Raw genomic sequence first — 21,331 nt, 5'->3', positions numbered from 1 at the left:
AGGGAGGGGTGCGGCAGCGAGGCCGAGCGGTCACAGGCTCCTCGGGGAGGGGTGCGGCAGCGAGGCCGAGGGGTCACAGGCTCCTCGGGGAGGGGTGCGGCAGCGAGGCCGAGCGGTCACAGGCTCCTCGGGGAGGGGTGCGGCAGCGAGGCCGAGCGGTCACAGGCTCCTCGGGGAGGGGTGCAGCAGCGAGGCCGAGGGGTCTCAGGCTCCTCGGGGAGGGGTGCGGCAGCGAGGCCGAGGGGTCACAGGCTCCTCGGGGAGGGGTGCGGCAGCGAGGCCGAGGGGTCACAGGCTCCTCAGGGAGGGGTGCGGCAGCGAGGCCGAGGGGTCACAGGCTCCTCGGGGAGGGGTGCGGCAGCGAGGCCGAGGGGTCACAGGCTCCTCGGGGAGGGGTGCAGCAGCGAGGCCGAGCGGTCACAGGCTCCCCGGGGAGGGGTGCGGCAGCGAGGCCGAGCGGTCACAGGCTCCTCGAGGAGGGGTGCGGCAGCGAGGCAGAGGGGTCACAGGCTCCTCGGGGAGGGGTGCAGCAGCGAGGCCGAGGGGTCTCAGGCTCCTCGGGGAGGGGTGCAGCAGCGAGGCCGAGCGGTCACAGGCTCCTCGAGGAGGGGTGCGGCAGCGAGGCAGAGGGGTCACAGGCTCCTCGGGGAGGGGTGCGGCAGCGAGGCCGAGGGGTCACAGGCTCCTCGGGGAGGGGTGCAGCAGCGAGGCCGAGCGGTCACAGGCTCCCCGGGGAGGGGTGCGGCAGCGAGGCCGAGCGGTCACAGGCTCCTCGAGGAGGGGTGCGGCAGCGAGGCCGAGGGGTCACAGGCTCCTCGGGGAGGGGTGCGGCAGCGAGGCCGAGGGGTCACAGGCTCCTCGGGGAGGGGTGCGGCAGCGAGGCCGAGGGGTCACAGGCTCCTCGAGGAGGGGTGCAGCAGCGAGGCCGAGGGGTCACAGGCTCCTCGAGGAGGGGTGCGGGAGCGAGGCCGAGGGGTCACAGGCTCCTCGGGGAGGGGTGCGGGAGCGAGGCCGAGGGGTCACAGGCTCCTCGGGGAGGGGTGCGGCAGCGAGGCAGAGGGGTCACAGGCTCCCCGGGGAGAGCGGCACAAGGGGTTACTTGTGGGATGATCAAATCAACCTGGAGAAATATCTGGATGGGGGCGAGTCAATGGCACTATTTTTTCTTCTTGATGAGTCGGCGACAAGAAACTCAGGTGACCGTCCTTTACAGATAAGGCAAGCCTGTGACAGGCCCTGCCTTGAACAGGTGCAGCACATGCTGCCCCCCTGAGGGTCACCAATACCCTGCATCTCTCGAAGAGCCGCCGCAATGAGCAGCGCTGTGGAACTAGGCTGACCAGAATTTTAAAGCTAAAAACCGGGATATTTCCCAAAAATAGAAGAAGGACTACAACTTTACTTCAACCCAGCGCACAAAATGACAGTGCTCCTTAGCAGAGAATTACAGATGAGGCAGTAAGAACATTCATAAAATGCCCTTTTAAAGCCAGTAGCATGCCTGTTAATTAAATTGCTTTCTTATAACAGCTGCTAACTCTCCCTGCTTTGCAAAACATACAAAGATACCTCCTACCGTTTTCAGCCAACCCTTTCGAAAAAAAAAACAGGACATGAACTTACTTTCCTGTATTCTGCCGGGACAGCTGGCCAAAAACCGGGACTGTCCAGGCAAATCCAGGACGCCAGGTCACCCTACGTGGAACTCATTCTTTGTGCTTTGGGATTGGTACTTCTTTCTCAGTGTCTTGGCTCTAGGCTTAGCTCTCACTCAGACCCCTAGCATTACGCCCTTCAGCTCTCAATCAGTGTATAGGAGCTAGACATGCGGCTCTCAATCAGTGTCTCTGCACTAGGCCCTGCGGCTCTCAATCAGTGTCTCAACGCTAGGCCCTGCGGATCTCAAACAGTGTCTCAACGCTAGGCCATGCAGCTCTCAATCAGTGTCTCGGCGCCAGGCCCTGCGGCTCTCAATCAGTGTCCCAATGTTAGGCCCTGCGGCTCTCAATCAGTGTCTCGGCGCCAGGCCCTGCGGCTCTCAATAAGTGTCCCAATGTTAGGCCCTGCGGCTCTCAATCAGTGTCTCAATGTTAGGCCATGCAGCTCTCAATCAGTGTCTCAGCACTAAGCCCTGCGGCTCTCAATCAGTGTCTCGGCGCAAGGCCCTGTGGCTTTCCATCAGTGTCTCAACGCTAGGCCATGCAGCTCTCAATCAGTGTCTCGGCGCTAGGCCCTGCGGCTCTCCATCAGTGTCTCAACACTAGGCCCTGCGGCTCTCCATCAGTGTCTCAGGACTAGGCCCTGTGGCTTTCCATCAGTGTCTCAGCACTAGGCCCTGCGGCTCTCAATCAGTGTCTCGGCGCTAGGCCCTGCGGCTCTCCATCAGTGTCTCAACACTAGGCCCTGTGGCTTTCCATCAGTGTCTCAACGCTAGGCCATGCAGCTCTCAATCAGTGTCTCAGCACTAGGCCCTGCGGCTCTCAATCAGTGTCTCGACGCTAGGCCCTGCGGCTCTCAATCAGTGTCTCAATGCTAGGCCATGCAGCTCTCGATCAGTGTCTCAATGCTAGGCCCTGCGGCTCTCAATCAGTGTCTCGGCGCTAGGCCCTGGGGCTTTCCATCAGTGTCTCAACGCTAGGCCATGCAGCTCTCAATCAGTGTCTCAGCACTAGGCCCTGTGGCTTTCCATCAGTGTCTCAGCACTAGGCCCTGCGGCTCTCAATCAGTGTCTCGGCGCTAGGCCCTGCGGCTCTCAATCAGTGTCTCGGCGCTAGGCCCTGCGGCTCTCAATCAGTGTCTCTGCACTAGGCCCTGAGGCTCTCAATCAGTGTCTCGGCGCTAGGCCCTGCGGCTCTCAATCAGTGTCTCGGCGCTAGGCCCTGTGGCTCTCAATCAGTGTCTCAATGCTAGGCCATGCAGCTCTCAATCAGTGTCTCAGCACTAGGCCCTGCGGCTCTCCATCAGTGTCTCAGCACTAGGCCCTGCGGCTCTCAATCAGTGTCTCGGCGCTAGGCCCTGCGGCTCTCAATCAGTGTCTCAATGTTAGGCCATGCAGCTCTCAATCAGTGTCTCAACGCTAGGCCCTGTGGCTTTCCATCAGTGTCTCAGCACTAGGCCCTGCGGCTCTCCATCAGTGTCTCGGCGCTAGGCCCTGCGGCTCTCAATCAGTGTCTCGGCGCTAGGCCCTGCGGCTCTCAATCAGTGTCTCTGCACTAGGCCCTGTGGCTTTCCATCAGTGTCTCAGCACTAGGCCCTGCGGCTCTCAATCAGTGTCTCGGCGCTAGGCCCTGCGGCTCTCAATCAGTGTCTCAACGCTAGGCCATACAGCTCTCAATCAGTGTCCCAATGCTAGGCCATGCAGCTCTCAATCAGTGTCTCAGAACTAGGGCCTGCGGCTCTCCATCAGTGTCTCAGCACTAGGCCCTGCGGCTCTCATTCAGTGTCTCTGCGCTAGGCCTTGCGGATCTCAATCAGTGTCTCAATGCTAGGCCATGCGGCTCTCAATCAGTGTCTCTGCGCTAGGCCCTGTGGCTTTCCATCAGTGTCTCAGCACTAGGCCCTGCAGCTCTCAATCAGTGTCTCAACGCTAGCTCATGCAGCTCTCAACTAGTGTCTCAGCACTAGGCCCTGCGGCTCTCAATCAGTGTCTCGGCGCTAGGCCCTGCAGCTCTCAATCAGTGTCTCTGTGCTAGGCCCTGCGGCTCTCCATCAGTGTCTCGGCGCTAGGCCCTGCAGCTCTCAATCAGTGTCTCTGTGCTAGGCCCTGGGGCACCCCATCAGTGTCTCAGCACTAGGCCCTGCGGCTCTCAATCAGTGTCTCGGCGCTAGGCCCTGCGGCTCTCAATCAGTGTCTCGGCGCTAGGCCCTGCAGCTCTCAATCAGTGTCTCAACGCTAGGCCATGCAGCTCTCAATCAGTGTCTCAACGCTAGGCCCTGCGGCTCTCAATCAGTGTCTCGGCGCTAGGCCCTGCGGCTCTCAATCAGTGTCTCTGCACTAGGCCCTGAGGCTCTCAATCAGTGTCTCGGCGCTAGGCCCTGCGGCTCTCAATCAGTGTCTCGGCGCTAGGCCCTGCGGCTCTCAATCAGTGTCTCAATGCTAGGCCATGCAGCTCTCAATCAGTGTCTCAGCACTAGGCCCTGCGGCTCTCCATCAGTGTCTCAGCACTAGGCCCTGCGGCTCTCAATCAGTGTCTCGGCGCTAGGCCCTGCGGCTCTCAATCAGCGTCTCAATGTTAGGCCATGCAGCTCTCAATCAGTGTCTCAACGCTAGGCCCTGTGGCTTTCCATCAGTGTCTCAGCACTAGGCCCTGCGGCTCTCAATCAGTGTCTCGGCGCTAGGCCCTGCGGCTCTCAATCAGTGTCTCAATGCTAGGCCATGCAGCTCTCAATCAGTGTCTCAGCACTAGGCCCTGCGGCTCTCCATCAGTGTCTCAGCACTAGGCCCTGCGGCTCTCAATCAGTGTCTCGGCGCTAGGCCCTGCGGCTCTCAATCAGTGTCTCAATGTTAGGCCATGCAGCTCTCAATCAGTGTCTCAACGCTAGGCCCTGTGGCTCTCCATTAGTGTCTCAGCACTAGGCCCTGCGGCTCTCAATCAGTGTCTCGGCGCTAGGCCCTGCGGCTCTCCATCAGTGTCCCAATCCTCTGCCATGCAGCTCTCCATCAGTGTCTCAGCACTAGGCCCTGTGGCTTTCCATCAGTGTCTCAGCACTAGGCCCTGCGGCTCTCAATCAGTGTCTCAATTTTAGGCCCTGCGGCTGTCAATCAGTGTCTCGGCGCTAGGCCCTGCGGCTCTCAATTAGTGTCTCAACGCTAGGCCCTGCGGCTCTCAATCAGTGTCTCGGCGCTAGGCCCTGCGGCTCTCAATCAGTGTCTCAATGTTAGGCCATGCAGCTCTCAATCAGTGTCTCAATGCTAGGCCTCTGCGGCTCTCAATCAGTGTCTCGGCGCTAGGCCCTGTGGCTTTCCATCAGTGTCTCAACGCTAGGCCATGCAGCTCTCAATCAGTGTCTCAGCACTAGGCCCTGTGGCTTTCCATCAGTGTCTCAGCACGAGGCCCTGCGGCTCTCAATCACTGTCTCGGCGCTAGGCCCTGCGGCTCTCAATCAGTGTCTCGGCGCTAGGCCCTGCGGCTCTCCATCAGTGTCTCAGCACTAGGCCCTGAGGCTCTCAATCAGTGTCTCTGGACTAGGCCCTGCGGCTTTCAATCAGTGTCTCGGCGCTAGGCCCTGCGGCTCTCAATCAGTGTCCCAATCATAGGCCATGCAGCTCTCAATCAGTGTCTCAACGCTAGGCCCTGCGGCTCTCAATCAGTGTCCCAATGCTAGGCCATGCGGCTCTCAATCAGTGTCCCAATGCTAGGCCCTGCGGCTCTCAATCAGTGTCTCAACGCTAGGCCATGCAGCTCTCAATCAGTGTCTCAGCACTAGACCCTGCGGCTCTCAATCAGTGTCTCGGCGCTAGGCCCTGCGGCTCTCAATCAGTGTCTCAATGCTAGGCCATGCAGCTCTCAATCAGTGTCTCAATGCTAGGCCCTGCGGCTCTCAATCAGTGTCTCGGCGCTAGGCCATGCAGCTCTCAATCAGTGTCTCAATGTTAGGCCCTGCGGCTCTCAATCAGTGTCTCAGCACTAGGCCCTGCGGCTCTCAATCAGTGTCTCGGCGCTAGGCCCTGCGGCTCTCAATCAGTGTCTCTGCGCTAGGCCCTGCGGCTCTCAATCAGTGTCTCAATGCTAGGCCCTGCGGCTCTCAATCAGTGTCTCGGCGCTAGGCCATGCAGCTCTCAATCAGTGTCTCAACGCTAGGCCCTGCGGCTCTCCATCAGTGTCTCAGCACTAGGCCCTGCGGCTCTCAATCAGTGTCTCGGCGCTAGGCCCTGCGGCTCTCAATCAGTGTCTCTGCGCTAGGCCCTGCGGCTCTCAATCAGTGTCTCGGCACTAGGCCCTGCAGCTCTCAGTGTCTCGGCGCTAGGCCCTGCGGCTCTCAATCAGTGTCTCGGCGCTAGGCCCTGCGGCTCTCAATCAGTGTCTCGGCGCTAGGCCCTGCAGCTCTCAATCAGTGTCTCAATGCTAAGCCATGCAGCTCTTAATCAGTGTCCCAATGCTAGGCCATGCAGCTCTCCATCAGTGTCTCAGCACTAGACCCTGCGGCTCTCAATCAGTGTCTCTGCGCTAGGCCCTGCGGCTCTCAATCAGTGTCTCTGCGCTAGGCCGTACGGCTCTCTATCAGTCTCTCTGCGCTAGGCCCTGCGGCTCTCATTCAGTGTCTCTGCGCTAGGCCCTGCGGCTCTCAATCAGTGTCTCTGCGCTAGGCCCTGCGGCTCTCAATCAGTGTCTCAACGCTAGGCCATGCAGCTCTCAATCAGTGTCTCAGCACTAGGCCCTGCGGCTCTCAATCAGTGTCCCAATGCTAGGCCATGCAGCTCTCAATCAGTGTCTCTGCGCTAGGCCCTGCGGCTCTCAAACAGTGTCTCAACGCTAGGCCCTGCGGCTCTCAATCAGTGTCTCGGCGCTAGGCCCTGCGGCTCTCAACCAGTGTCTCGGCGCTAGGCCATGCAGCTCTCAATCAGTGTCCCAATCCTAGGCCCTGCGGCTCTCAATCAGTGTCTCAGCACTAGGCCCTGCGGCTCTCAACCAGTGTCTCAGCACTAGGCCCTGCGGCTCTCAATCAGTGTCTCAGCACTAGGCCCTGCGGCTCTCCATCAGTGTCTCTGCGCTAGGCCCTGCGGCTCTCAATCAGTGTCTCAGCACTAGGCCCTGCGGCTCTCCATCAGTGTCTCTGCGCTAGGCCCTGCGGCTCTCAATCAGTGTCTCAGCACTAGGCCCTGCGGCTCTCAACCAGTGTCTCGGCGCTAGGCCCTGAGGCTCTCAATCAGTGTCTCAACGCTAGGCCATGCAGCTCTCAATCAGTGTCTCAGCACTAGGCCCTGCGGCTCTCAATCAGTGTCTCAGCACTAGGCCCTGCGGCTCTCCATCAGTGTCTCAGCACTAGGCCCTGAGGCTCTCAATCAGTGTCTCGGCGCTAGGCCCTGCGACTCTCAATCAGTGTCTCAACGCTAGGCCCTGCGGCTCTCAATTAGTGTCCCAATGCTAGGCCATGCAGCTCTCAATCAGTGTCTCGGCGCTAGGCCCTGCGGCTCTCCATCAGTGTCCCAATCCTATGCCCTGCGGCTCTCAACCAGTGTCTAAGCACTAGGCCCGGCGGCTCTCCATCAGTGTCTCGGCGCTAGGCCCTGCGGCTCTCAATCAGTGTCTCAGCGCTAGGCCATGCAGCTCTCCATCAGTGTCTCAGCACTAGGCCCTGCGGCTCTCAATCAGTGTCTCGGCGCTAGGCCCTGCGGCTCTCAATCAGTGTCTCTGCGCTAGGCCCTGCGGCTCTCAATCAGTGTCTCAGCGCTAGGCCCTGCGGCTCTCAATCAGTGTCTCTGCGCTAGGCCGTACGGCTCTCTATCAGTCTCTCTGCGCTAGGCCCTGCGGCTCTCATTCAGTGTCCCTGCGCTAGGCCCTGCGGCTCTCAATCAGTGTCTCAGCACTAGGCCCTGCGGCTCTCAATCAGTGTCTCAGCACTAGGCCCTGCGGCTCTCAATCAGTGTCTCAGCACTAGGCCCTGCGGCTCTCCATCAGTGTCTCAGCACTAGGCCCTGAGGCTCTCAATCAGTGTCTCGGCGCTAGGCCCTGCGACTCTCAATCAGTGTCTCAACGCTAGGCCCTGCGGCTCTCCATCAGTGTCCCAATGCTAGGCCATGCAGCTCTCAATCAGTGTCTCGGCGCTAGGCCCTGCGGCTCTCCATCAGTGTCCCAATCCTATGCCCTGCGGCTCTCAACCAGTGTCTAAGCACTAGGCCCTGCGGCTCTCCATCAGTGTCTCGGCGCTAGGCCCTGCGGCTCTCAATCAGTGTCTCAACGCTAGGCCATGCAGCTCTCAATCAGTGTGTCAGAACTAGGGCCTGCGGCTCTCCATCAGTGTCTCGGCGCTAGGCCCTGCGGCTCTCAATCAGTGTCTCTGCGCTAGGCCTTGCGGCTCTCAATCAGTGTCTCAATGCTAGGCCATGCGGCTCTCAATCAGTGTCTCTGCGCTAGGCCCTGCGGCTCTCAATCAGTGTCTCAACGCTAGGCCATACAGCTCTCAATCAGTGTCCCAATGCTAGGCCATGCAGCTCTCAATCAGTGTCTCAGAACTAGGGCCTGCGGCTCTCCATCAGTGTCTCAGCACTAGGCCCTGCGGCTCTCATTCAGTGTCTCTGCGCTAGGCCTTGCGGCTCTCAATCAGTGTCTCAATGCTAGGCCATGCAGCTCTCAATCAGTGTCTCAGAACTAGGGCCTGCGGCTTTCCATCAGTGTCTCGGCGCTAGGCCCTGCAGCTCTCAATCAGTGTCTCTGTCCTAGGCCCTGCGGCTCTCCATCAGTGTCTCAGCACTAGGCCCTGCGGCTCTCAATCAGTGTCTCGGCGCTAGGCCCTGCGGCTCTCAATCAGTGTCTCGGCGCTAGGCCCTGCAGCTCTCAATCAGTGTCTCAACGCTAGGCCATGCAGCTCTCAATCAGTGTCTCAACGCTAGGCCCTGCGGCTCTCAATCAGTGTCTCGGCGCTAGGCCCTGCGGCCCTCAATCAGTGTCTCGGCGCTAGGCCCTGCGGGCCTCAATCAGTGTCTCGGCGCTAGGCCCTGCGGCTCTCAATCAGTGTCTCAATGCTAGGCCATGCAGCTCTCAATCAGTGTCCCAATGCTAGGCCCTGCGGCTCTCAATCAGTGTCTCTGCGCTAGGCCGTACGGCTCTCTATCAGTGTCTCTGCGCTAGGCCCTGCGGCTCTCATTCAGTGTCTCTGCGCTAGGCCCTGCGGCTCTCAATCAGTGTCTCTGCGCTAGGCCCTGCGGCTCTCAATCAGTGTCTCAACGCTAGGCCATGCAGCTCTCAATCAGTGTCTCAGCACTAGGCCCTGCGGCTCTCAATCAGTGTCTCTGCGCTAGGCCCTGCGGCTCTCCATCAGTGTCTCTGCGCTGAGCCCTGCGGCTCTCAATCAGTGTCTCTGTGCTAGGCCCTGCAGCTCTCAATCAGTGTCTCAGCACTAGGCCCTGCAGCACTCAACTAGTGTCTCAGCACTAGGCCATGCAGCTCTCAATCAGTGTCTCGGCGCTAGGCCCTGCGGCTCTCCATCAGTGTCCCAATCCTCTGCCCTGCGGCTCTCAACCAGTGTCTCAGCACTAGGCCCGGCGGCTCTCCATCAGTGTCTCGGCGCTAGGCCCTGCGGCTCTCAATCAGTGTCCCAATGCTAGGCCATGCAGCTCTCAATCAGTGTCCCAATGCTAGGCCATGCAGCTCTCAATCAGTGTCTCAACGCTAGGCCATGCAGCTCTCAATCAGTGTCCCAATGCTAGGCCATGCAGCTCTCAATCAGTGTCTCAGAACTAGGGCCTGCGGCTCTCATTCAGTGTCTCTGTCCTAGGCCCTGCGGCTCTCCATCAGTGTCTCAGCACTAGGCCCTGCGGCTCTCAATCAGTGTCTCGGCGCTAGGCCCTGCGGCTCTCAATCAGTGTCTCGGCGCTAGGCCCTGCAGCTCTCAATCAGTGTCTCAACGCTAGGCCATGCAGCTCTCAATCAGTGTCTCAACGCTAGGCCCTGCGGCTCTCAATCAGTGTCTCGGCGCTAGGCCCTGCGGCCCTCAATCAGTGTCTCGGCGCTAGGCCCTGCGGCCCTCAATCAGTGTCTCGGCGCTAGGCCCTGCGGCTCTCAATCAGTGTCTCAATGCTAGGCCATGCAGCTCTCAATCAGTGTCCCAATGCTAGGCCCTGCGGCTCTCAATCAGTGTCTCTGCGCTAGGCCGTACGGCTCTCTATCAGTGTCTCTGCGCTAGGCCCTGCGGCTCTCATTCAGTGTCTCTGCGCTAGGCCCTGCGGCTCTCAATCAGTGTCTCTGCGCTAGGCCCTGCGGCTCTCAATCAGTGTCTCAACGCTAGGCCATGCAGCTCTCAATCAGTGTCTCAGCACTAGGCCCTGCGGCTCTCAATCAGTGTCTCTGCGCTAGGCCCTGCGGCTCTCCATCAGTGTCTCTGCGCTGAGCCCTGCGGCTCTCAATCAGTGTCTCTGCGCTAGGCCCTGCAGCTCTCAATCAGTGTCTCAGCACTAGGCCCTGCAGCTCTCAACTAGTGTCTCGGCGCTAGGCCCTGCGGCTCTCCATCAGTGTCCCAATCCTCTGCCCTGCGGCTCTCAACCAGTGTCTCAGCACTAGGCCCGGCGGCTCTCCATCAGTGTCTCGGCGCTAGGCCCTGCGGCTCTCAATCAGTGTCCCAATGCTAGGCCATGCAGCTCTCAATCAGTGTCTCAACGCTAGGCCATGCAGCTCTCAATCAGTGTCCCAATGCTAGGCCATGCAGCTCTCAATCAGTGTCTCAGAACTAGGGCCTGCGGCTCTCATTCAGTGTCTCTGCGCTAGGCCTTGCGGCTCTCAATCAGTGTCTCAATGCTAGGCCATGCGGCTCTCAATCAGTGTCTCTGCCCTAGGCCCTGTGGCTCTCAATCAGTGTCTCTGCGCTAGGCCCTGCGGCTCTCAATCAGTGTCTCAACGCTAGGCCCTGCGGCTCTCCATCAGTGTCTCAGCATTAGGCCCTGCGGCTTTCAATCAGTGTCTCGGCGCTAGGCCCTGCGACTCTCAATCAGTGTCTCAACGCTAGGCCATACAGCTCTCAGTCAGTGTCTCAACGCTAGGCCCTGCAGCTCTCAATCAGTGTCTCAACGCTAGTTCATGCAGCTCTCAATCAGTGTCTCAGCACTAGGCCCTGCGGCTCTCAATCAGTGTCTCGGCGCTAGGCCCTGCGGCTCTCAATCAGTGTCTCGGCGCTAGGCCCTGCACCTCTCAATCAGTGTCTCAACGCTAGGCCATGCAGCTCTCAATCAGTGTCTTGGTGCTAGGCCCTGTGGCTCTCAATCAGTGTCCCAATGCTAGGCCATGCGGCTCTCAATCAGTGTCTCAACGCTAGGCCCTGCGGCTCTCAATCAGTGTCTCAACGCTAGGCCATGCAGCTCTCAATCAGTGTCTCAGCGCTAGGCCCTGCGGCTCTCAATCAGTGTTCCAATGTTAGGCCCTGCGGCTCTCAATCAGTGTCTCTGCACTAGGCCCTGAGGCTCTCAATCAGTGTCTCAGCACTAGGCCCTGCGACTCTCAATCAGTGTCTCGGCGCTAGGCCCTGCGGCTCTCAATCAGTGTCTCGGCGCTAGGCCCTGCGGCTCTCAATCAGTGTCTCAACGCTAGGCCATGCAGCTCTCAATCAGTGTCCCAATGCTATGCCATGCAGCTCTCTATCAGTGTCTCAACGCTAGGCCCTGCGGCTCTCCATCCGTGTCTCAGCACTAGGCCCTGCAGCTCTCAATCAGTGTCTCGGCGCTAGGCCCTGCGGGTCTCAATCAGTGTCTCGGCGCTAGGCCCTGCAGCTCTCAATCAGTGTCTCAGCGCTAGGCCCTGTGGCTCCAAATCAGTGTCTCAGCGCTAGGCCCTGCGGCTCTCAATCAGTGTCCCAACGCTAGGCCATGCAGCTCTCAATCAGTGTCTCGGCGCTGGGCCCTGCGGCTCTCAATCAGTGTCTCGGCGCTAGATGGCGACTCTCACACACTTACCTGTATCGCTCTTGGACAGAATTCGTAGCCGTATCTTGTTGCCCGCCTGTCTGAAGAGCTGGGTGATGTCCCGTGGGGACATATGGGCGATAGATCGCCCGTCAACACCCTCCACACGGTCGCCCACCTTCAGGTGCCCATCACGGCCAGCTGGGCTGTCCTTTCGCACCTCGCTCACCTTGTGTGGCACCAGAGACCGAGCTGCAGGTGGGGGGGCAAGAGAAACAAGAGGTTAGAGAGGCTGATCTACATAGCACCTAAAAACCTTTACATGTGTAGAGGGAGCTTTACTATTGAGACAGGTCAGTGCTTCCACAAGGACCACAGTCAGCCATATGTCAGGCTTTCCCTCCCTTAAGCGGTCCCATCTGATGTCTTTGGCTCTGCCCTTCTGTCAAGAAAGGGAAAATACTCCTTGACCATAGAGCATGGCTTCACCCTCCCCCCACCATCTTCAACATCTGTTCTGAAACTCCGAAACCTGCTGGGATCTCGCTCTATCCCCAGCACTGACCCAAAACTCAACCCATTGAAGGCAGAATTCCTCCTGTTCACCAACAGCAACAAACGACCTTAACTTCCGGCCTCCCTCTGAGAAATGAACCTGTATAGCTTCACCTCGCCAATGCTATGTGTATTTGTAGAGCGCAATGTCCCCTGCGAGGGTGCCCTGGCACTGAGCAGGTGTGTGTGCCTAGCCGTGCCTAGGGTAGGAAGGTTCATCGCCCGATAGGGTGCCGGGCACTGAGCAGGTGTGTGTGCCTAGCCCTGCCTAGGGTAGGATGGGTACTCACCCACAAGGGTATCCTGGCGCTGAGCAGGTGTGCGTCTAGCCCTGCTAGGGTAGGATGGTTCATCACCCGCGAGGGTATCCTGGCACTGAGCAGGTGTGTGTGCCTACCCCTGCCTAGTGAAGGATGGTAAATCACCCGCGAGGGTATCCTGGGGCTGATCAGGAGTTTGTGTGCCTAGCCCTGCCTCTGGTGGGTTGGTTAATCACCCACAAGGGCATCCAGACGCTGAACAGGTGTATGTGCCTACCCCTTGCCACAGTAGGATGGTTCATCACCGCGAGGGTATCCTGGCACGGAGCAGGTGTGTGCCGAGCCCTGCCATGGGTAGGATGGTTCATCACCCGCGAGGGTATCCTGGCGCTGAGCAGGGGTCTGTGCCTACCCCTGCTAGGGTAGGATGGTTCATCACCCGCGAGGGTATCCTGGCACTGAGCAGGTGTGTGCCGAGCTCTGCCTAGGGTAGGATGGTTCATCACCCGCGAGGGTATCCTGGCACTGAACAGGTGTGTGCCTACCCCTGCCTAGGGTAGGTTGGTTCATCACCCGCAAGGGTATCCTGGAGCTGAGCAGGGATGTGCCTAGCCCTGCCATGGGTAGGATGGTTAATCCCCCGCGAGGGTATCCTGGTGCTGAGCAGGTGTGCGTCTACCCCTGCTAGGGTAGGATGGTTCATCACCCGCGAGGGTATCCTGGCGCTGAGCAGGTGTGCGTCTACCCCTGCTAGGGTAGGATGGTTCATCACCGCGAGGGTATCCTGGCTCTGAGCAGGTGTGTGCCGAGCCCTGCCTAGGGTAGGATGGTTCATCCCCCGCGAGGGTATCCTGGCGCTGAGCAGGTGTGTGCCGAGCCCTGCCTAGGGTAGGATGGTTCATCCCCCGCGAGGGTATCCTGGCGCTGAGCAGGTGTGTGCCGAGCCCTGCCTAGGGTAGGATGGTTCATCCCCCGCGAGGGTATCCTGGCGCTGAGCAGGTGTGTGCCGAGCCCTGCCTAGGGTAGGATGGTTCATCCCCCGCGAGGGTATCCTGGCGCTGAGCAGGTGTGTGCCGAGCCCTGCCTAGGGTAGGATGGTTCATCACCCGCGAAGGTATCCTGGCGCTGAGCAGGTGTGTGCCTAGCCCTGCCATGGGTAGGATGGTTCATCACCCGCGAGGGTATCCTGGCACTAAGCAGGGGTGTGCCGAGCCCTGCCTAGGGTAGGATGGTTCATCCCCCGCGAGGGTATCCTGGCGCTGAGCAGGTGTGTGCCGAGCCCTGCCTAGGGTAGGATGGTTCATCCCCCGCGAGGGTATCCTGGCGCTGAGCAGGTGTGTGCCGAGCCCTGCCTAGGGTAGGATGGTTCATCACCCGCGAAGGTATCCTGGCGCTGAGCAGGTGTGTGCCTAGCCCTGCCATGGGTAGGATGGTTCATCACCTGCGAGGGTATCCTGGCGCTGAGCAGGTGTGTGCTGAGCCCTGCTAGGGTAGGATGGTTCATCACCCGCGAGGGTATCCTGGCGCTGAGCAGGGGTGTGCCGAGCCCTGCCTAGGGTAGGATGGTTACTTGAAAAGCCGGCTCTTTGGCTTCTTGCAGAATTCATGAAGGGAGGAGAACGCTCTGATGTGCAGTGCGAGTCGTTCCACGCTTTAGGAGTGATGTGAGAGAACGCCCGTCCTCCTGATCTGGTTCTGTGTACGCATGGGATGTGTGTGAGTCGGAGCCCTGTAGACCCACCGCCTGCTCCTTCACCAGGAAACCCAAGGCTCCATGGTGAAACCTCTCCTGTCCTAGCCAAGGAACACTTTCCCTGCCCCAAGACGACCTCAGAGGCAACACCCTGCTGAAGGGTCTCTTCCACACCACACTGCTCTGTCCGACCCGCTCATCACCCGACCCTGCAGCGACTGCTCTGGCCGCATCACCTACAGAGCCCTCTGGTCACTCTCCTGTCCACCTGGCTGAGAAAATAACTTGAGCTAGACAGTGCCCCTGCCTAGCATTACCCAACGTGTGATTGACTCTGCCTCAGCCCGGCCTGACTATACCCAACATGTGACTGACTCTGCCACAGCCCTGCCTGACTTTACCTGACAAGTGACCGACTCTGTCCCAACCCTGCCTGACTTTACCAAACATGTGACTGACTCTGTCCCAGCCCTGCCTGACTTTACCTGACATGTGACCGACTCTGTCCCAACCCTGCCTGACTTTACCAAACATGTGACTGACTCTGTCCCAGCCCTGCCTGACTTTACCGGACATGTGACCGACTCTGTCCCAGCCCTGCCTGACTTTACCTGACATGTGAATGACTCTGGCTGAGCCCGGCCAGACTTTACCTGACATGTGACCGACTCTATCCCAGCCCTGCCTGGGTTTACCAAACATGTGACTGACTCTGTCCCAGCCCTGCCTAACTTTACCTAACATGTGACTGACTCTGTCCCAGCCCTGCCTGACTTTACCTGACATGTAACTGACTCTGCCTCTGTCTGGCCTGACTTTACCTGACATGTGAATGACTCTGCCTCAGCCCTGTCTGACTTTACCTGACATGTAACTGACTCTGCCTCAGCCCGGCCTGGCTTTACCTGACATGTGAATGACTCTGCCTCAGCCCTGCCTGACTTTACCTGACATGTGACCGGCTCTGTCTCAGCCCTGCCTGACTTTACCAAACATGTGACTGACTCTTTCCTAGCCCTGCCTGACTTTACCTGACATGTGACTGACTCTGGCTCAGCCCTCCCTGGCTACACCTGTAATGGGAAAGACCCTGGCCCAGCCCTGCTGTAACACAGAAGCACTTGCCTGTAAGAATACTTTTGATGCACTCACAGGGGACACTCACACTCACCTGGTGTGCGCTCACACCTGCACCTGCTGTCACCGTGAAGCCCACCCAGTTACCAACTCATTGTATGTGGTCAGATGTGAGTTAAGGATCACCAGCCTGGTGCATTCTGGGATTACAGCCTTGATTGACTGACTCCCCTGGTGACCTTGATTTGTGACAGGAAGACCCAGGCGTGGAAGCAGGGTGTCCTGTTGATGTACAGGGTGGGCGGGGTAACCCTGACCCCCCCTACATTCATCCTACACAGCTGCCAGGTTGCCCAGGTCCGTGCCTGAGGCTCGAGTTCCGGTCCCTGTGCCTGGTTTAGAGACACCCCAAGCTGCCTCACAGCCTCGTGCAATCAAACAATTCGTAATTAATGTTTGCATAAAATAAATCCATTCAAAGGGAGGCGTTGGGTCCGCCCCCTTCATCTATTGGCCCGCTCAGCCGTCAGCATTGTGCTGCCCCATCACCGCATACAGCGTGGGGCAATGGGTCCGCCCCCTTTATCTATTGGCCTATTTAGCTGTCACTAGCATTGTGCTGCCCAATCACTGCATACAGCGTGGGGCAATGGCTCCGCCCCCTTCATCTATTGGCCTGCTCAGCCATCAGCATTGTGCTGCCCAATCACTGCATACAGCATGCTGCAATGGCTCCGCCCACTTCATCTATTGGCCTGCTCAGCCGTCAGCATTGTGCTGCCCAATCACTGCATACAGCGTGGGGCAATGGCTCCGCCCACTCCAGCCTCCGGCCCTCTTGCACTGTGAGTGACAGCAGAAGTGCACATTCACCCAGGCACTCGTCACCAGCTAACTGGACTACGGGAACACCCTCCACGCGGGAACCACAGCCAAACTACAGAAAAGACTCCAGCGCATACAGAACGCCTCCGCACGACTCGTCCTGGACATCCCCCGCCACAACCACATCTCCGCCCACCTGAGAGACCTGCACTGGCTCCCCGTCAGCAAGAGGATCACGTTCAGACTCCTCACCCACGCACACAAAGCCCTCCACGACCTGGGCCCCAGCTACCTCAACAACCGCCTCACTTTCTACACGCCCACCCGCCAGCTGCGATCGACCAGCCTCGCCCTCGCCACCGTTCCACGCATTCGCAGAGCCACCGCCGGAGGAAGATCCTTCTCCTACCTGGTAGCCAAGACATGGAACTCCCGCCCCATCCACCTACGGCTGACCCAGGACCAACTCTCCTTCAGGAAGCAACTCAAGACCTGGCTTTTCGAGCAGTAACGGACCCCCCCCCCCCCCCCGCGCCTTGAGACCCTTGCGGGTGAGCAGCGCGCTATATAAATTGATTGATTGATTGATTGATTGATGGACAATTCTTGTCTTTACTGATGCGTTTTCTTTCCATTCTTTGTCCCTTATTATGTGACATCCTTTTGTGTTGATAATATTTCTTCAGATTACGTTAATTTAAAGCCAATAATACCTTTTTTGCATTAATAGGAATCTAACCTTCCTGTGGAAAAATGGGTGCAAACTTGTTCAAAGCCTCGCCGCCAGCAAGGAAGCCCCACCCTGCACTATCACAATTATATGCAAACGTTATGTTTTTTAAAGATGTAAAATCTGTGTTGTAAGCCGTGCCCGTTTAGGGGGTGTGTTTTGCTTTATAATGTTTTATGTTGTGGAATATACTTAAAATACCCAAAAAACTGTAGCCACTGATCAGCTGGCCAAGACCAAACCTTTTGGCATTGCCAATGCTTGGGACTTGTATTGTTGGTTTTATAATAGGATTAAACAAGACTACAAGATCCAAAATACAACAGAAAAAAACCTGGACTGACACGGCGAGGCATGCGCGGTCCTGGAATACTCTACAGCTGGAGCATTATTAGGCCTGGGCGGTGAACTTCGCTCCGTTCTCAGAGTTTGCCGAGTTTTCGGCAAACTCTAATTTGCGATGTGCGGCAGAGTTTTTTCCCCACTCGCGAACGGTAAGTTTGCAGTCGCGAAAAGTACGTTCGGGAGCACGAGCTGACACTCGGGTACAATTTCTACCCAAGCGGCAGGAATACCAGCACAAACTGCAGTTCGCACTGCACTCCGCCACTCGCGGTTCTTTGCGCAGTTTTTTGGTAACTTTGCAGAGTTCTGCATAGCAAAACTCCACGAACTACACCCAGGCCCTAAGCATTATACAGGACACTGTAGCAATAGCCCGTTCTCACTTTTGTTGGACGTATTGGAAGGACCTTATCCAGCCGCGGTTCACGCGAGCGCCCTCGCTCGGTGCTTCCGTGAAACAACTGCTGCGGCACCGCTAAGCATACTACCAGTTATAAGAGTAGAAACATTTTCATAGAAATTTCAGATAGCGTCGAAGGTGAAACAAGTTGTGATTAATCCCAAATATGATTTTGTTTAAAGGATAAGGGTACGAAGAAAATATAACTGACATCGCGGGGTGCGCAGTGATATATTTTGTTCAAGAATATACGTGAAACTGGGAAACGGGGGAGTGCACACGGCTTCCGTTATGAGACTTTGGGTCATAAGTGTGATAATGTTGAAGTCTGGGGGTAGTTTTTCATGTTTGCAGAAAATACCCACAGAAGTATTATGTCCATACCAGGAACTACAAACGGCTTTCAGGTATGGTTCCCCAATATCGAACAGATAAGAGTTTTAGTAAAGATAATACCAAGTGGGAGTAAAACTTTGATAATTCACGGTGGCCTCCCGTCTCTCCTGTTTTTATCTCCTTGCTTTGACCAGGAACCTTTGTGACATAGAAACAGGTACCTATCAATGTTGACCATAAGATTCTCCAGCGATGCGGATCGCACCCTCATATAACACACTAGGGTCGGAGCGGCACAGAATTAGAGTTCATTTTGCACGTGATGTAGAAACACAATTTGGGGGTGCGATCTCTACACCGGGCCAATCAGTGCCTATGATTGGGTACGAGGTATGGACAATGTATCATGTACTCTTACATACAACACGGCTTGGGAATTGAGGAACGGTATATTATATGAATGCACACGGGTTTCCACTAACATGTCACTAAAAAGAACCACAAATCCGGCCATGAGCCACAACCATGTAACCGCCATTAAGGTGCAAATGATTCGAAAATATAGTGTCACATCACAATGGAATGTGTTCTCTGTATTCCTTTAGCCCTGAGGGAGTCGCGGCTTGAATCCTTGTGCGACGAAACACGTGTTGGCTAAGGAACTGAACAAAAGGACTGAAAGAATAAAAAGAAACGTGAAAATCTCAAATACTAATGAACCCTTTGCATTTGAGGCTAGTGTGTGCTGGAGGATAACATAACATAACATGTGTATTTGTAAAGCGCACGTTCACCCAGCAACAGGGCATCTTGGCACTGAATGACAGATGTATATCGTTACCCAACTCAATGGTACTCATTTTATCGACCACAATTGGATGAAAGGCTGAATGAACCCGCCGGGATTTGAACCTGTGACCATGAGGTCGAGCACAGGCCCCTGCAGTGGATGCATTACTCCACTGAGCAGCCAGACCCGGATAAAAGTATGCGACATTGGTGATTGTATTGGGTCACGTGTTGGGGAGGGGACGGGGAGGGGGCGGGTCTCCCTACCTTATAAGCACCGCACTCATAGTTAGAGGAGAATGAATAACGTGTGGAATTCGTTTAGAGCGCCAACTTCCTTGAATTAATCACCCATTCAGTCAGTAAATACTTGACAGATATACTCCCGCGAGTATGCTCCTACCATTACACACCTGTGATCTCACTCGTGCACCCATGCACCGCCGCTCACACCTGAAGAATGAAACACTAATACATTCCATCCCAAATTCACATCTGCACAAACACACACACACATCTACATTCAATCACCTGCTTGTTCACTGTCAGCAGCACTCACAGCAGCAAGTTCAGCAGAGCCTGTAATCACAGGCATGCGCAATCACTCTTACAGTCCCTCCTGCGCTACTCGCCTGTAATCACAGGCATGCGCAATCACTCTTACAGTCCCTCCTGCGCTACTCGCCTGTAATCACAGGCATGCGCAATCACTCTTACAGTCCCTCCTGCGCTACTCGCCTGCACACACAGCCATGTGCAATCACTCTTACAGTCCCTCCTGCGCTACTCGCCTGTAATCACAGGCATGCGCAATCACTCTTACAGTCCCTCCTGCGCTACTCGCCTGCACACACAGCCATGTGCAATCACTCTTACAGTCACTCCTGCGCTACTCGCCTGCACACACAGCCATGTGCAATCACTCTTACAGTCACTCCTGCGCTACTCGCCTGCACACACAGCCATGTGCAATCACTCTTATAGTCACTCCTGCGCTACTCGCCTGCACACACAGCCATGTGCAATCACTCTTACAGTCACTCCTGCGCTACTCGCCTGCACTCACAAGTCTGGGAAATCATTCTTACAGTCACAGCTGCACTCACTCAGCTTCACTCACAAGCCTGGGAAATCATTCTTACAGTCACACCTGCACTCACTCAGCTGCACTCACAAGCCTGGGAAATCATTCTTACAGTCACACCTGCACTCACTCAGCTGCACTCACAAGCCTGGGAAATCATTCTTACAGTCACACCTGCACTCCCACACCTGCACTCACACGCATGTGCATTCATTCTCACAGTCACACCTCTGCTCATACACATGCACTCACAGGCTTGTGCACTCACACTTACAGTCACACCCGTGCTCACTCACCTGCACTCACAGCCCTGGGAAATCAGTTTTAGAGTAACACTTGCCCTCACTCTCCTGTACTCACAGACATGTGCAATCACTCTTACAGTCACAGCTACCCTCATTCACCTGCACTCACAGGCATATGCAATCACTCTTACAGTCACACCTGCACTCGCAGACTGGTGCAATCACACTTACAGTCACCCCTGTGCTCACTCACCTGCACTCATGGGCCTGTGTATTCATTCATACAGCCACCTGTGCTCACAGTCCCATCAATTGCTCTTACGGTCATACCTGCGCTCATTCACCAGAACTCACAGGCTGGTGCAATCACTCTTATAGGCATACTTGTGCTCACTCACCTGCACTCACAGCCCTGGGAAATCAGTCTTAGAGTAACAGTTGCCCTCACTCACCTGCAGTCACAGGCATGTTCAATCACTCTTACAGTCAAAGCTGTGCTCACTCATCTGCACACACAGCCTGGGCAATTACTCTTACATTCACACCTGTGCTCTCTCACCTGCACTCACAGGCATTTGCAATTACACTTACAGTCACACATTCGATCACTCACTTGCATTCACAGGCCTGTGTACTCACTCTTACAGTCACACCTGCACTCACAGGCCCATGCAATCACTCTTACAGTCATACCTGCGCTCACTCACCTGCACTCAAGCTGGGCAATCACTCTTACAGTAACACCTGCGCTCCCTCACCTGCACTCACAGACATGTGCAATCATACTTACAGTCACACCTGCACTCACTCACGGGTCTCTATAATCACTCTTTTAGTCATACCTGCGCTCACAGGGTGGTGAAATCACACAGTCACACCTGTGCTCACTCACCTCCAAAGGGCATCGAGCCCGCTGTACATTGGCACTCAAACACAGTGTGCCACCTGCACAAACTCACACCTGCACTCACACACCTGCAAAGGGACTCGAGCCTCTCGGTATGTGTGGCATGCAAACACAGTGTCTCACCTGCACTCATACACCTGCAAAGGGACTTGAGCCTCTTGGTATGTGTGGCATGCAAACACAGTGTCTCACCTGCACTCACACACCTGCAAAGGTACTCAAGCCTCTCGGTATGTGTGGCATGAAAAACAGTGTCTCACCTGCACTCACACACCTGCAAAGGGACTCGAGCCTCTCAGTATGTGTGGCACTCAAAGACCTGCACGGAGTGTCGCCTGCACAAACTCACACCTGCACTCACACACTCCTGCAAGGGGCGTCGAGCCTGAGGTGGATCACTGACAAAATATCGAGAAGGAGAATATTGACCTACCAAAATATCGAGGAAAAAATATAGAATGCCAAAATATGGAACCCCTATCTCCAAACAGGTAAGTACAAAAATATAGAATACAAAATATCGTTGTAAAAAATATA

At 56.5% G+C, this 21,331-nt stretch overlaps 1 protein-coding gene across 2 annotated transcripts in view; it reads right to left on the bottom strand.

The window, feature by feature from the left end:
• Window positions 1-21,331, bottom strand: part of MAGIX (MAGI family member, X-linked) — a 463,247-nt gene that overhangs the window by 99,897 nt on the left and 342,019 nt on the right. For both annotated transcript variants that reach the window (XM_085629880.1, XM_085629879.1), the window contains exon 10: window positions 11,600-11,800. In XM_085629880.1, coding sequence (XP_085486006.1) covers window positions 11,600-11,800 — 201 coding nt within the window. The remainder of the gene's footprint in view (window positions 1-11,599; window positions 11,801-21,331) is intronic.

Source organism: Triturus cristatus, chromosome 10, assembly GCF_964204655.1.
Source record: "Triturus cristatus chromosome 10, aTriCri1.1, whole genome shotgun sequence".
NCBI lineage: Eukaryota > Metazoa > Chordata > Amphibia > Caudata > Salamandridae > Triturus > Triturus cristatus.
Note: the sequence above shows the minus strand (reverse complement) of the source record. Positions and strands in the feature narration are given on the sequence as shown.